Source organism: Balaenoptera physalus (genome assembly GCF_965194825.1).
Source record: "Balaenoptera physalus genome assembly, chromosome: 11".
In the NCBI taxonomy this organism is placed as follows: domain Eukaryota; kingdom Metazoa; phylum Chordata; class Mammalia; order Artiodactyla; family Balaenopteridae; genus Balaenoptera; species Balaenoptera physalus.
In genome coordinates, this window is record NC_138896.1 from 96,301,193 (window position 1) to 96,318,172 (window position 16,980).

At 34.6% G+C, this 16,980-nt stretch overlaps 1 protein-coding gene across 1 annotated transcript in view; it reads left to right on the plus strand.

Annotated features, from left to right (window-relative positions):
- Window positions 1-16,980, plus strand: part of CNTN6 (contactin 6) — a 266,480-nt gene that overhangs the window by 152,950 nt on the left and 96,550 nt on the right. The window contains exon 7 of the mRNA XM_082412474.1: window positions 16,408-16,592. Within this exon, the coding sequence (XP_082268600.1) occupies window positions 16,408-16,592 (185 nt within the window). The remainder of the gene's footprint in view (window positions 1-16,407; window positions 16,593-16,980) is intronic.

Here is a 16,980-nt window from a genome sequence, read left to right on the forward strand (position 1 = left end):
CAAGTCAGAGGAGGCAGATTGAACTCCCAACTTTCTCAAAAGAGTTGTCTGACCATCAGCAAACACGCGTCTTAAGCTTTATGAATTTCCATATTCTCATCCAAAAAATGTTATAATGATACCTGTTTCCTGTGTTTGTTTTGAAGATGAGAGTGGATAATACATGTAAAAACATGGCAAATCCGATCTGTATGTACAAAAAAAAACCTGAATGATAAAGTATACATTCATTGTTAAGTTTATACATAAAGGAACTACTGCACATGAAATAAAATTAAGGAAGAATGGGAAAATGATGAGAATTACTAATTGCACCTCATAGAAAATTGTCAAGGAAATAATTGATTTAATGGAGTATGCTTAAAAACATTTTACCCTGACAAAATTAATGTTGAAATTATATTTATTAAATTATTAATATGGAATTGAAATGCCTAGGGGTTAAAATGCAAAGTCCAAAGCATCCACAGGGTCAAAAAGATAGTGTTAAAATGCCATGTATAAGAAATATATATTCTGTGTAACTGAAGTGCAGATCTAGTTCTCATTTCTTCAAATGAACAGAATGTGTATGAAAATGCTTTGTATACTTTGGAAAATATTATACAAATTTTAGCTACTAACAAAAAGTTTTTATATTTGCTCGCCAATAGTTTTCAGAAAACAAGTTGCACTGTAGTTGAAACATTGCAAACATACTGAAGAAGCTTTCTAGTCCATTATAAAATTTGATATTTACCAAATACTTTACTGACTTTTTAAAATTTGCAACATTAACAAACATAAAAACAACGTACTCCCTAGACAATTAATTACATGATAGGCATAAATAACAATCTGAAAAGAACAAAATCAAACCATTTTTTAAATTATAAATCTCTATTTGCAGGTTTATTGACAAGTATTTTACAAACTATTGAATGATAATTATAAATCATGTTCTCTGACAGCTCTTTATAAAAATATTGCTGTTCAGCACTTGGTTTTGTTATTTTTTTTTTTTCCAAATGTTGGGATTGCTTTGTATATAAATCCTTTTAAATCTACTTATTCACTTTCTGAGGTACTGCACTTCTCTGTAATAAGTTGGATAAACCCCAAACTGAAACAAGCTAATTGGTTCAGTGAGGAATAGAATCAGAGCTCTTTTTCTTATTAACAATGTTTCTAAACATTTTTGCTTACTGACTACTATTTATGCTATAAACTATACAGTCATGAAACTAAGGTTTATATATTTTAGTTAATAAGAGAAAGGAGGGAAAGTAGGGAGGGAGGGAGTAAGGAAATCAGTAGGTGGATAGGTGAATAGGAAAGAGGAACAAAAAAAGAAAAAATAACACAGGTCAATGCCACATCTTATTTAGTTTTTTATTTTTAGGACCTACGACAGTTCCTGAAATACTGACTAGTTTTCATTAAATATTTGTGGAAATATTTCCTAAGTAATTAGGAAATAATTCCCTTTATCCCTGGGAATATTCTTTCTCTTAAATGGGTAGATTATTTTGGAATTTATCTTGCTTGTTGTTCTCTGAGATTCCTGGGTCTATGGTTTGGTGGCTGTCATTAATTCTGGAAGATTTCCAGTCATTGTTATTTCAAATATTTATTCTGTTCATTTCTCCCTTTGTTCTCCTTCTGGTATTCCCATTAGAAATCTGTTGCACCGTTTGTAATTGCCCCCAGTTCTTGGATACTCCATTCTTTTGTTGTTGTTGTTTGTTTCTTTCTCTTTTTTTCTCTCTTCATATTTTAGTTTGGGAAGTTTCTATTGATATTTCTTCTAGTTCACTTACTCTTTCCTTCATCACATTCAGCCCACTGGTGAGCCTATCAAAGGCATTCTCACTTGTATTACAGTGTTTTTATGTCTATCATTTCTTTTTTCTTTTTTGAATTTTAGAATTTTATTTATTTTTTTATACAGCAGGTTCTTACTAGTTATCCATTTTATACATATTAGTGTATATATGTCAATCCCAGTCTCCCAATTCATCACACCACCATCCCCCAGACCCTTTCTTAGAATTTCCTTTTTTTCTGCTACATTAATCATCTGTTCTTACATGTTATCTGCTTTTTCCATTAGAGCCCTTAGCATATTAATCTTAGAAATTTTAAATTCCCAGTCTGATACTTTAAAAATATTTGCCATATTTGAGTCTGGTTCCAATGCTTGCTTTGTCTCTGCATTTGTACTTGTCAATGGGCCTTTTATACATTTTTTGTTGTTGCTGAAACCTAGATATGATGTAACAGGTAAAAAGAAGTGATTTTACACTAGATTTTGGTGTAAAGTTTTATGTTTATTTGGTAAGGAGTTAGGCTGTGTTTACTGTTTGCTGTAGTTGGGGTGTCAGAGGCTAAAATTTCCTCCATTGTTTTTGTTTTTGTTTTTCCTGTTGTCTTTGGGTTTCCCTAGAGACTCTTTCTTAATTAAAGGCTGAGGTTTGCAGTTTCTTTACCTGTAACCCCCAGCTATTATTCAGGAGCCCTACTGATGGTATGAATGTCCTTGTTAGCTAATTCTATAATCTCTGTAATTTATGGATCTGTTTCTGTTGACTGTTTTTTCTTCTTATCATGATTCCTATTTTTTATGCTTTTTAGTTTAGTAATTTAGATTGAATTAGAGACATGATAAATGTTATGTTATTGAATGCTACATTGTGGTATATTTATTTCAAGTATTGGATTTTATTGATAGAAGTAAAGTTATGATGAATCTCATCTTTCTGTAGCTTACTATTAAGCTTCCTTGGGTAGATACAGAGTAGATGTTAGTCTAAGGCTTGTTTACTACTAAGATGCATCTCCCAATTGAATGCTCTAAATGTTTGCTAAGTCTCTCTTCTCGGGCTTGGGGGAACTCTAACATCTTCTAGCCCTGTTTGAGCTCTAAAATTTGTTCTTTGCTCAGCCTCATGTGACACTCTTAAGATTTTTGGAGCACTTTCTTTTTCTAGTCTCATCCTCTCTGATACTTTGCTTTGCAATCCCAGCCACTTCAGTCACCTGTGTCTCCTCAACTCATGGATGCAGTCTTGTCCTATTTATGTTTGCTTCCTGATTCCGTGTTCTGGAAAGTGCCTGTAGGTCGAAAATCAGGGATACCAACGGCTTACTTCATACATTTCCCCTCCTTTAGGGATCACAGTTTTGTGCTACCCATTGTTACATCTCTGGAATCAGGTTTGTTTCCCATTATATTTGCCCAGTTTTCTAATTGTTCCCAGCAGGGTAAATCTAGTTCCAGTTAATCCAACATATCTAAAACCCAGGTATTTTTTAAGGCTAATTGTGAAGGTAAATGAGGTGAAGTTTAGAGAAATGAAATGACTTGATAAACATAAGTTGTAAATCTGGAATTCAAATCTAAATATCACTGATTCTGACTTCAAAACTCATGCTCATAGCCGTTTGATATTTACATCAAATTATCCTTTTAATATATGAATTAATTCCCCATGTGCAGATGTAGTTAGCCCTCAGTTCTGTAAATGTTTTCCTTAGAAAAGGCTTGAAACATTTCAGCAAAATGGTAAAAAGATGTTATTTGGGGAATGAAATTATGGATGTATTCTCCATTTAGATTCTCTGTAATTACTAATAATTCAGCCAAAAAGTAAGTTCAATTTTATACATTAAATTTTTTTAATAATTCAAAAGATAACCTTTTCAAAATTCAAGTTGGTTTTGAATGAGAAGAAAAAAGTGTTTCTAAAAATCAATCAGGGCCATTGTGGAGCATACACCCCACTGGTTTGTATGTGATGATGGTAATATCTACCATTTATAAAAATCTGGGGTAGATGATTAGGGAGAGCACAGAAAACATGCCAATCAACCTAGGAGTCTGCTGCAATCATGCAGGCAGGGAGTATAGAGAGTGAAGTCTATAGAAGGCTGGCTAGAGTGTTTACTCATAGACCTTAACCATCTCAAACCACCACAGGCTAATGTGAGTATAGAATAATTAAGACAAAACTTCAGATACCTGCTTGAACTTTAATTACTATGACTTTGGGGACATGTAACTCACTTTCTATGTTGGAGTTTCAGAGCTGACATGATCACTTTCTATGTTGGAGTTTCAGAGCTGACATGATCACAGCTTTCAACTCTCAGCTTTGTCTCATTTGTTTAACATGGCAGACTCTTAATTATCTAAGCTGCAAATTAATTGTATTGTGAAATACCTGAGGAACTCCTTGGATAGGTGCTATGCAAATGTAGTATGATTGACTTATAGATCTGTGTGTCTCCTCTCAAGAAAATATAGGCCTTTGCTCTTAGTAAAGAAGTTAAACTGATATCCCCCATAACTCTCCTACCACTCTTGTAAACAACCAAACATATTTACTTTTTTCTTTTTTGTGTGTGAATCTTAATTTAGTAACTTTGCTGTCAATGCTCTGGAATGTAAATAAAATTAGTCACTGCACTAAATGTTCCTATGTGTTCTGGAGCCTTCACACAGAGGACTATATATTTATGTATACATGTATATCTTATTTATTTTTTCTAATTTATGAAGAAAAAGATACTCAGCTTGGCTATTAATGTCAAGCAATAAATCTGAAGTCTCACCAAGATGTTTTGATCTATTCCAGAACTTTCAGATGACAGAGCAGCTATTTGATTTTGCTTTTCTTTTTACACATATGGACATCATTGCAGACCATACCACAGAAAGGTTGCTCAAGACACTCAGGATGACAGTAGTATTTTAAAATCAAACTAGGTACATTCAAATTTTTCAGACTTTTAACACTTGGTTTAAAAAAAAAGTCAGAGAGATATCCTAAAATTGTCCCATTTGAATGCTTAATAAGCAGTTTAGCTTTTTTATTTTCCTCATTGAGTTGAATGGATAGAGAGCAGACTATTTTCCTAACATACCTTGTCCCTTTTGCCCCACAATGTATACTGAAGCTTACTCATTAGGTTCTCACTAACTGCTTTGCTTTTTTATCATGATCTTATATTGCTTGGCATAAAATAGTATGGTAATGTCCATGCATATCTGAGAAATGACAAATGTTCAAGCCAATCTTTGAGAAATTGAAAGATAGTAACCCCTCAACAAAAACACAGTCACACACACACTCACCCTGGGGCTGAAAGATTTATCAGCAAATTTACTAACATTTCAAGGCAACATTGTGTTCTGGAAAGAGTATAGACTTTGAATTCAAAGAGATCAGGGTTTAAATTCTCAGATCCCCTGTCAATAGCTGGGTCGCTATGATCAGTTTTCTTATCTGTAAAACAAACATAAAAACTAGATAGATAGATGGATAGATAGATAGATTGATAGATAGATAGATAGATAGATAGATAGACGATAGAGAGAATAGGATTGATGTAAGGACTGGAAAATACTATTAAACTTCCCTACCAGAGTCCCTGGCTTATAATAGGCAATCAATAAATTATAACAATTTTATTAATTGTGGTCATTGCCAGTGCTGCTTTGGCTGAGGAAGTAAAAAGGAATACACAGGAGGGAGAGAAGGGGTTTCTGCATTCTATTTCTGTGCTAACACAATCCTCAAGGACTTGCTCAGAACAATGGATTTACCATTTCTAAATAATGTGTTTAATCTTTGTAAGGATTATTGACATTCCCTCATTTATTCATTTGGCAAATTAAGCTCCAGTATCTATTAACTTAGCAAATATGCATTAAATACCTCATTCAATAATTAATTCCTTTATTCCTTCACTTAGTCAGAAGGAATTCTCCTGGCAGCAGATGCTAGGCTAGGCCCTGGGGAAATATGATATAAAGGCCCCAGGGAGTTTGCAGGCTACTGAAAATAGGATTGGTGTAACAATATGTGATCATACATTTTTCCTGGGATCTGCTCTTTCCTTACAAACTTTCAGTGAAGGAAGATTCAAGGATAGTCATTCTGGGAGCTTTCCCGATTATCTTTTCCCCAGGTTACTCCTTGTTAAATTGAGATTGGAGGCAGTCACTCTCAATTCCTTTGGTAGAACTAATGTTAGACTGTTATTGAAGGGGCCCTTCGTATCTCTTAGAAATAGAAGATTCTTGCTTCTTTTTCTCCCATTTCATCAGTACTTTTTTTTTTTCAAAATTAATACTTTTGAAATAACAGTTTTAGAACACAAAAATTGAGCAGATGGTATAGTGAAATCCCCTATAATGCCACACACAGTTTCCCCTATTATTAACATCTTACACTAAGATGGTACGTTTGTTACAATTAATGAACCAACATGAATACATTTTAATTAACTGAAGTCCATAATTTACTCAAATTTCCTTGGTTTTTACCTGATGCCCTTTTTTTTATTCCAAGATTCCATCCAATGTACCACACTGAGTTTTCTTGTCTCCCTAGGCTCTTCTTGACTGTAACAGTGTCTCAGACTTTTCTTGTTTTTGATGACCCTGACAGTTTTGAGGAGTGGTGGTCAGTTTTACTGTAGGATGGCCCTCTATTAGAATTTGTCTACTATTTTTCTTATAATTAGTCTGAGGTTATGGGTCTTGGGTAAGAAGACTACAAAGGTAAGGTGCCATTTTCGCACATCATATTAAGGTTACTCTCTCTCACAATGATCTATGGCTACCGATGCTGCCCTTCATCACCTGGCAGAAGCAGTTTTGTCAGGGTTCTCCACCATAAACGTACTCATTTTTCTCTCTTTACATCTGAGTCTTTGAAAGGAGGTTAATATGTGCTGTCCACACCTAATGAGTAGGGAGTCATGCTTCACCTCCTCTAATCTATGTTAATTTATTTGGAATTCTTCCTCATGGGAGATTTTTCAGGTCTCCCTTCCCATTTATTAATTTATCCAATCCTTTATTTATATGAGTATTGATTAGTAGATATTTATTTCATACTTTGGGTCATAATCCAATATTGCTTTATTTTGCTGCTCAAATTGTTTCAGCATATTCTTCTGTAAAATGCTTTTAAAATTGTTTTTTTAAATGTACACTATGAATGTATCTCTGGGTCATTAAACAGTTTTCTGTACCCTCAATTGTAATGACAGTGGGGTATTCAGATGTATGTTTTCAGCCAGTCTCCTACTGGTGGACATTTAGTTTCCTTTCGTTTTGTTTTCATTTTTTGTTGTCATGAATAATGATGTAATGCATATTCTTGTGGCTATATTTTGCCCATCTCCATGTGAACTTCCTCAACATATTTTTTAAAAATTAGAATTTTGGGATAACAGGAATATAAAAGCTAAGGTTTCTGATATGTGTTGCCAAATTCTCCTGAAGAACCACTGCAGAGGGTCCACTTTCAAAGACCAGGACCCTAGGTTACAAGTTGGGTCTCTTTTGATCTTACACACATGCTGAATCCAGTGTTGAACATTCCTTTCATTTTTTTTTTCTATTTCAAAAACCAAAATTGGATTTTTACACTGCTGTTTCCAAAACTAAATTAATTTAAAGGTTCTAAAAATCATCCAAGAAGAATATATATACTTCTGCAAGTGACTGTTCATCCTTTCCATTCCAGTCTATCACCACCTTTCTCAGGAGACCTACAGTTCTTACTTTTTAAGTAACTGGCAATTGCAGGAGAGAAAGATTTCAAATCCAAGTTGGAACTGAGCTGAAGGAAAAGAAGTTACTTCCTTTTTTCCAGGTGACCTTGGAACCCATCTCTAGAACCTTTACTGGAATTTGGAGGCATCTCAATATGTTAAAAAAAAAACTCTATAATTTCATCTTCTGGCCCTTGGACAAAAGGAACTCTACCCACTGATTATAAAACATGTTAGTTCATTAGGTGAAGAATATATTTCTAAGCACACATTATACAGACTAAAAAGGTGATTCTCATGTTGTAGCTGGTTAGCTCACACAGGAGCAGAAAAACATGGTGGTTTAGAGCTCAGTCAGTATGGAAAGACAGACTTTAGCTCCAAACTTTTCTTTTAAAGCTTACTGTGTGATACTGGGCATGTTACTCAACCTATTCTAGTCCCAATCTCCTCATCTACAAAATGTTAATAGCAATAGTACTGTGTCTCATGGTATTATTATATGGTTTCAATGAAGCACTTAGCACAGTGCCTGGCACATAATGTGCTCAATAAATGTTAGATATATTAATAATAGAATGATTAAATATAAAAAACCATATACAATGTCTCCTTTATATTTAAGTTTATGATTATGAGCAGAGCTAAGGTCAAGCCCTATAATTCTTAAGGAGTTATAATTCTGAACATAATTCTGAAGGAACATGTGCCTCGAGAACCTACCTCAACCAAATTATCATTTTCTCTGCTGTAGTGTAACATAGCACTCATATCATTGGTGAAGTATTTATTTAGGGTTAATATTATGTATTAATAAAACATTATGGAGGGGCTTCCCTGGTGGCGCAGTGGTTGAGAATCTGCTTGCCAATGCAGGGGACACGGGTTCGAGCCCTGGTCTGGGAGGATCCCACATGCTGCGGAGCAACTAGGCCCGTGAGCCACAACTACTGAGCCCGCGCGTCTGGAGCCTGTGCTCCCAACAAGAGAGGCCGCGACAGTGAGAGGCCCGCGCACCGCGATGAAGAGTGGCCCTCGCTTGTCGCAAACTAGAGAAAGCCCTTACACAGAAACGAAGACCCAACACAGCCAAAAATAAATAAATTAAAGAAATTCACAAACTCAGCATAACCCTTTTAAAAATAAATAAATAAAAAAAATAAAACATTATGGAGAAGCTGTCAATTAACTGCTAAGTGCAGTATCATTTTCAGCTCTACCACACCTTGAAATTATGGGCTCCAGTTTTATGTTTCATGTGCAAATGATTACTCACATTGTGGAGTAGAAAATAGCAATAAAGTCTTAGGGACTCTTTGGATGATAGAACCTTCCGGTTCCTATGTGATGATCATGGTAATAAGGCAACTTAGTAAGCTTTATTATTGGTTCAAACTTTATATTTCAGAATGTATTCTCATAGTATATCCTCATTTTATCCTTTCAAGAAGACTTTTACGTACCCATTGTTACCTCTAGTTATAAAGAGAAAGCTGAGGCTCAGAGATGTTAGGTAATTTGCACTCATTTACACAAAACTCACCTGTGTCCTTTTACTCTACATGCAAGTACTATTCTGCTAACACTGCTATTACGTCCAAACCGTCTGTGGCTTTTCAATTGGCTGCAGCAACTGTAGTGTCAAGTGTCAAATACCAGATAAATACGCGCACATGAAAACATTTTTCCCCCAAGGGAAACCTGGTATACACACTGACCAGTAGAACAGGATCATGACTACGTTTAGATCACTCAGAAAAAAAAAAAAAAAAGATTTTCCTTTTTCCATAACAGTAAGATTGCTTTTCTACAGAACTCATGAATTTATCCATATTGTATCCCCATAGGACAATCTCATATTCCAAGCTCTTTGTATGAATATTTCAAGTTGAGGAAATGAAAGCAGCTAGCTGAACAGTCTGAAAATTTAACAAAGGCACTCCTTGCTGGTTTTGTTATTCTGCTTCCCTCTCTTCGATTAAAAATGGCCACTGACGGGATTTTCTGAAATGCGGTTCAAGTTAAGAATAATCCCAAATATAAGCATCTTAGGAAACAGGTTCTCTGTACCAGTTTCTAGTTAAAAACTTGGTATGGCATGGATTTAAGCTGTGGATAATGAGATTTAAGAAATCCAGGGAAGAAATATAAGCTTTCTCAAATAGCACTAGTAATGAAAATTCTATTTATGGGCTAAAAGTATAGAATTGAAGCAGAGTTTGTACAGGAGTGTGAAGAGCTTTAATTTAACTTCCAGTTCAGGTTGAAGTAGGCCAGAGGGTTAACAAATGTATTCTCTGCCTCCAGATAAAATTAATGGGATGCTCACTCTGTAAAAGCATAATGACAAGAGAGTAAGGAGTGAAAGTCCTTATTTATGGCAATGCTTATTTAAGAAGCACAATACCAGAGGGAGGGGCAAGAAAGAAAGAAAGACAGAGAGAGAGAGAGAGAGAAGGAAAGGAAGGAAGGAAGGAAGGAAGGGAGGGAGGTGGGGAGGGAGGGAGGGAGGAAGGAAGGAAGGAAGGAAGGGAGAAAGGGGGGAGAGAAAGAAAGAGACAAAAAGAGGGAAAGAGAAAGCAGGAGGGAGGGAAGGAGGAAGAAAGAAACTTTGCTTTTATGATCTAGTAGTATTTTAGAACTGTGAGGACTCACATTTCAGGAAAATATAGAAACAAAATAAGAAAAGGCTTTTGCAAAGTTTTTTGAAATACATGGTTCCTGAATGCCTCATCTATGGTCTGAGGAAACTTTGGATGAGAGAGTTGCTTCAAATCGATTTTCTTTATTGAGATTTGTATCCAAGCTGGATTTTGACACCATATTTGTGAAGATTAAAAAAAAAAAAAAAAAGAAGTGGGGAGGAACTGGAGCTGAAAGGGAAATGTTGCCAGAAATGGCTGATACCTGTAGTTAGGATGATGATGGCACCATGTATTTTAACTTAACCTTTAAATGACAGAGTTTCAAGAGATTTAATAATAATCTCCATTCTGAAGACCCTTCAAAGATCTCCCCTGCTGCATGGCATTCTTCATATATTAATATATTAACTTTGCACTTTAAATAGATCACTTATTTTAAATTAAAATGAACTGCCAGAGAATATTACATCACTAATATCATCATCGTGGACAAACTAGGTAGAGCCTAAATAGAATGCTAAAGCCACAGAAGGAGAAGGAGTCTACTAGTGCTAATAACTGAATGGGTGGCAACTCAGAGAATTGGAGGGTGGATCACAGTAAATTAGCCTGTACTGGAACTCTAAGTGGAAGAGAATTGGCAGGTAATAATTTAGCAGAAATTACCTGTCTAAACGTGAGTACCATTCCAAAAAGGTAATTAGGATTGTTAACAACTTCCAGCTGAGTATTTAACTCGACATATGGACACCATCTGTCACAATCCTGGTATATAGTAAGCACTCAATTAATGGTTATTAATATTCATAAATAAACGTTCAGCTTTCTTACAACGCATTTTTTTTCTCTTTGGAGAATGTTGTCTAATTCCTTTCCTCTCTACCATAATGGCCCTAGATGATAAGCCAGGCTGAAAAAAAAAAGTATTTTACAGCAAAGCATGTTATATCTCACCTGAGAGATCCCTGCTCTCATGATGAGGAAATGAACATGACCGCTATGATCAGAGGCATTATCTCCTTACCACCCAGTGTATTAAACAGGAAGAAGCAGGAAATTTACTTCTAGAGACATATGTGCATGCTTGTGTACCCATTTCGTTCACAGTATGGAGATCTGATTTTAGTTTATTTATGATTCATAAATCAATTTATGTCAAATGCCTAGTCATATGGAGTTCTTAAAGGAGAATAGAAAACAGATAAATATAAGCTAGGAATCTGGCTTTTGAAATGATAACAGCAACATAATAATCTTAAATTATTTTTTAACTTGTCATTAACACAAAAAATACATTGTTTAATGTGTTCTAGACAGTGTGTTAAACACATGAAATGTATTATATCATTTAATCTTCACTCTAATCCTGTGACTTACATACTAGTGTTAAGCCCTATCCTATAAATGAGAATATTTATGTTATAAATGTGCAATAACATATAGCTGGTAAGTGTAAAAACTGCACTCTGCTCTGTACTGTATAAATAGTATTCTATTATAATAGCTTTGTTATTAATATTAGCACTAGTATTAGTATTATCATTTATACAGAATGGTATCTCTTGGAAAAATTAACTTGCATTTAAAACTAAAGCTCACTACTAAAAAAATTTCATCTTTTGTTGATTTTAGTTCTTTCTACCCACTGTCCATTTGGGATGTCTTCAGAAAAGAGAGACGGTGCGAAATCTAAAGCAATTCATTTAGTGTCTTCATAAAAAGTGCCCAGACTAAATGGGAACTTTTCATTAAAATACACATGTTTTACATTTATTCTCCCTGACCCTATATCTCACATTACCAGTGGTAATCAAGAGGCTCATGACATTCATATTTTGTACTGACATAACAAATCTGAAAACAAAATCTCAACGTTTACTTAGTAACTGTGAAATCATATAAAACTTCTTGATTTTTCTCCCATTAGAAATTTTGTTAACATGAAATATAGCCACAAAACACACTTGATAAGGCTTTTGATTAAAAAGTTTAAATGTTTGAGTGACTATTTTTTGATAGTTTAGTTGCTCTGAGGATTCCAAAATATCTAGAGTATAAAATATAATATCCTGAAGGAATCTACCATATCATACAATTCGATCACACAGATAGAAAATAACATAGCTAGGATTTGAACCCAGGCATTCAGACACTATTTGTAAAGTCTTTTTTTGGACGAGAGCAGCAGGAAAATTACTCAAACAGGCATAAGACAAAAAGAGACTGTATTGACTAATGGAAATGTTCAAGGAGATTTTTTTTTAAATTTTTTTGGCATCAAGCGTGACTTAATCTAGACCTGTAAAGAATTCCAAGTTTCCTTCTTTTGTGTTAGCTTTGACTTTCAAAGACACTTTCTCCATGTGGTGGAAGTGTTGCCTAGAAGCACCAAGCTATATCCCACTGTCTGAGGAAACCCTAGTGACAAAAGATCCTCTCTTTAATAGCTCCTCCAAAAGCAGTCCCAGAACTGAGTCTAGTTGTCTCTGATTGGGTTGTCTTAGTTCCCAGAGTTAACCAACCATGGTGGCCACGGTACACTAGCTTCTAATGGCAAGATCTGAATCTTGCGCTCAGTCCTGCAGCCAGAGGTACAGTCCTCCCAATTCAAATCAGATGGACTAAAGATAGTAAGCATTGGGTTTTCTAAGGAAAATCAAAATGCACACACAAAAACCAACACATATCCACTGCAGATTGAGAATACAGAGGTCTAATTCTTATACCCTTCTTCAAAATTGAAAGTTATGTTAGAAGCCAGTTCATTGAATCTTATAAGCTTCTCAATAGTTGAGTGGTTTATGAGAGAAGATGTATCACTCCAAACATAATTGAGGTAAGAAAAACAAGATCTAGAGGATGTTCTTTAAGTGAGAAACTTATGTCTCTCTTCAGCCTCATGTCTCTTTCACATTTCTTGCCTTCTAGTGTAATTTTGACCCTATAGAGCATTGTTCTGAAAATATATTCCACACTCATGGTTTTTCACAAGGATTCTACTGCTCAGTTTTTGGTCTTATGTGCCATTAATGTTCATTTCCACAGAATATTTTTATGTGTCTAGTGGCTATATAGAAGTACCATATTGAGAAGTACTTACAGCTGGTATTGTAATCAAAGTGGAACATGATTAGAGCATACTGGGTGTTCTAATAAACTGGTTTTCCAAGAAGTAGATCTTGAAAGGATATTTTTTTTAAAGTGACTTTTTAGAAGAGTTCTTATGAAGAACCCATCAGAGAATGGACAAGCCCACTTGGGAAAAAAGAGTAGCCAGGCAGAGTATAATATCATGCAAAGCTCCACAGAAGATAAATTTGCCTCAGTCTTGTACAGGAGTTCTAGAAAGAGTGCAGGTCACACCTAGAGGTATTCCACCATCGGGGGCAGGGGAGCTGGAGTATTTACGCCTCATTTAGTCAGTTATTGGTTGAGAGTTGCCCCAGGGAGTATGTAAATTCCTAACTGTTTTCAGCTCTTTTTTTGTGAAGGAAAAGTTAGCTACAGCAGCTTAAGGGTAGTTGACAGCAAAATGATGCATGTACTAACTGTTGAGGGTGAAAGCACATCAGGATTTGGGGTGCTAAGGGATGAGAAAGAAAACGGGTGAAGCACTGACATTATCTGCTACACTACTTCTATTGGAAAGGTGTGTCTATATAGGATACATCATTTTATCCTTCAAGGGAAAAATGCTTGTCCAGAGACCCAAGTGTCCTCACTGAGTTCTTTTGGAGGGAAAAGTCAGAATAATTGGGATTGGTGGGACTTATTCTTTTTACCCCCACTTAATTGGGCCACTTAAGATGGTGATTCACTTTTACAAAACCACAAAAATTGAAAGCTATCAGAGGATGATTTTACAGTAGCTGTGATGTCTGTTTTGTCTTGTAAGCACATAGATTCTGAGACAAAGAAACCTGGAAATAAATCCCAGCTGTGCGACCTTCACTTATAGAAAGAGAAAATTAAATTATATTTACACATTATACACATAGTGCTTGGCACATAGTGCTTGGCACATAGTTTGTGGTTAATAAACCGTAGCTCTTCATTGTGATATTATTATAGTTATTATTATTAAGTGTCAAACCATTCAATTTCTGGTTCAGAGATTTAGATATTTAGTTAGGTTAAAAATTGACTTCTGTCTTCATAGTTAAAATAAAGAACAATAATATAACAATGGGAAAATAGTCTTCACTGAAATTTTTTTTTTGTCTGAATGTTTTAGGTTGAAATGTTTTTTAGTTGAATATTTTGCATGTATTTGTCATAAACCTCAGGGATACACTATCATAAAAAGACAACAAAGGATCATGAATTCAGATAAATATCAGAGCCTCTATTTATAATATTTTTCTCTTTGTAAATAAATTTTCTTAGAATTTTTCTACTACACGGGTAATACATGCTCATTGTAGGAAAATAATGGAAAAATTGAGATAAGCAGAAAAAAGGAGAATAAAAGGCGTTCATATTCTCACCACCTATAGCTACTAACTTTTCATGTTCACATACACGTTACATGTATTTTTAAAAATTGGATAATACTGCCCCAGACTTGGTGAAGATCTTTCTCTGTGAGTAAACTTTCTTCTAGAACTTTATTTTTATTCTTAGTTTGGTACTTCATAAAATGAATGAATAAGAAAACCAGTTATCTGGATTAATTGTTGGCAAGAATATGCCATTTTACTAAAACATCAACCTAAAGTTGTGGCGAGTGGCAAGGCTTTTTAAAAGGACAAAAACAAAACTTATCATAATACATAATGATGTTGTGTTTAACAAAATTCAAGTTGTATTTGTCACTATATGCTAATTCCGAGAAAAACAGATGAACCAAACATTGATTGGGGAGTATGTTTCCTGTCAAATATGTGTGAGCACACGTATGACGTTCTGCATGATGTATATCTTTGATTTGCACAGCAGGATCATCATTGTTTGCAATAAAAAATTCCTGAGCCTGCATCAGTTTTCCTGCTTTAATTGAAGTCTCTACTCAGTCATCACCACCAATTTTCTGCAGTTCTTACTGCTCAGACGCAGTAGATCTTCATTTGTCAACCACTTTGTATGTGACTGGATGGTTCTCCTACATTAGTTTCATGGACTTGAAAAAAATTCTGCATCTTCTACAAAGTTTATAATTTGGCTTTGCAAAATGATTTACTATTATTATTATTATTATTATTTGAAATACGTTTAGAACAGAAATATTTAAAGCACCTGAAAATCCATAAGGGAATGAAGAATTACTTGAAAGTAAGAAAGGAAAGATGATAGTGCGAATAGACTGGGGATTGATTTTACAAATGATTGGTTTATTAGGGAAGATTTTCTGGTTATAACTTTATTTATAACCTACATTTCTTTATATTCTATCTGTACAAGTGAGGCCTTCCTCACCATGGTATTTTTGCTGTTTTAAAAGATAATCGTGTTAGACTAAACATATTAGATTTAGGACCTTAAGCTAAATTCCTATAAATAAAGGAATTCTTTACAAATTCTTTCTGAAAAGAGACAGAGTACAATGTAAAGTTATCTTTTATGTCATTTTGTTTTAAGTTTGGGTATAAATAAGTACATTCTTTTGAGGATCATAGATTCTGTCCTCCCAATTCATCTGGGTCTGTTATATAATACTGATCCCCTTTGATAATTTAGCTCACCCATCACATATGTCTTCAGTTGCATATTAGTACCAATTTAGCTATAGAGGAATCTGTATTTTTGTCCTAGAATCTGTAAATAGAGAGAGCTTGCCTCCTCTTAAAAGTCACATCCTCACAAAGAATTTCCTGACCACCGTATTTAAACTGATATAATCTTGTTATTATCTCTGCACCTTATTTCCTTTGTTTCAGTTATTGCAATCTACAAATATATTTGTTTTTTATAATTTGTTTATTGCCTGTTTCCCCACTAGTCTGTGAGCAACATGAGGGCAGAAAACATGTTTAGTTCAGTCATCAGTTTATTCCCTGATCCTAGTACTGTGACTTGCACATGACAGGCTCCTAATAAAGTGTTATAAATCGCTGGATGAGTGAATGGCGAGTGACTGCATGATCTGAAAACCAGTCACAATATAATATATTGATTGATTTATTTTCCTTGAGAGTTATGCTTAAGGAATTCTTATTTTATCCTGCTGTCATAAAGACTGAACCATCTTCTCTTCTAATGAGGTATAACTGTTTAGTCCAGTCCCTGATATTAGTTGGAGGAGGTTGGATGGAAGCCCGTTGCCTGGGAAAGTCAAGTACAGCAAATCCCAAGCTATCCTTGAAATCCCAAACTTTCAACAGGAAGATGAAGGCGTCTATGAGTGCATTGCAAGTAACCTTCGAGGAAGAAATCTTGCAAAAGGTCAACTCATTTTCTATGGTGAGCTAATGAATTTCAAAAAGTATATGAAATAATTGGTCATATCCTTCATAGTAAATAGTGAAGGTCTTTAGCATGTTGTGGAAAAGTGTCATAGGAGAAATAGAGAAGACACATTTCCAGGAAAGGATGTTTATTAATATAATGATTAGCAGATGGGAATGACCATTTTTAAAATATGGCTTTAATTTCAGCATAGTATGCTAATAAATAATAGCATGCTATTGTTTATTATAATTGCCTTGGAAATATCAGCAATGTCATGTAAAAGCCATAGACGTTTATAACACGAAGTAGAATGGAATTCAATATATTTTCCTTAAAACATTCAGCAACAGCCTATGAAAACCTTAATTATAATCTCAAGTAGAACTTACAAAAGGAGAAA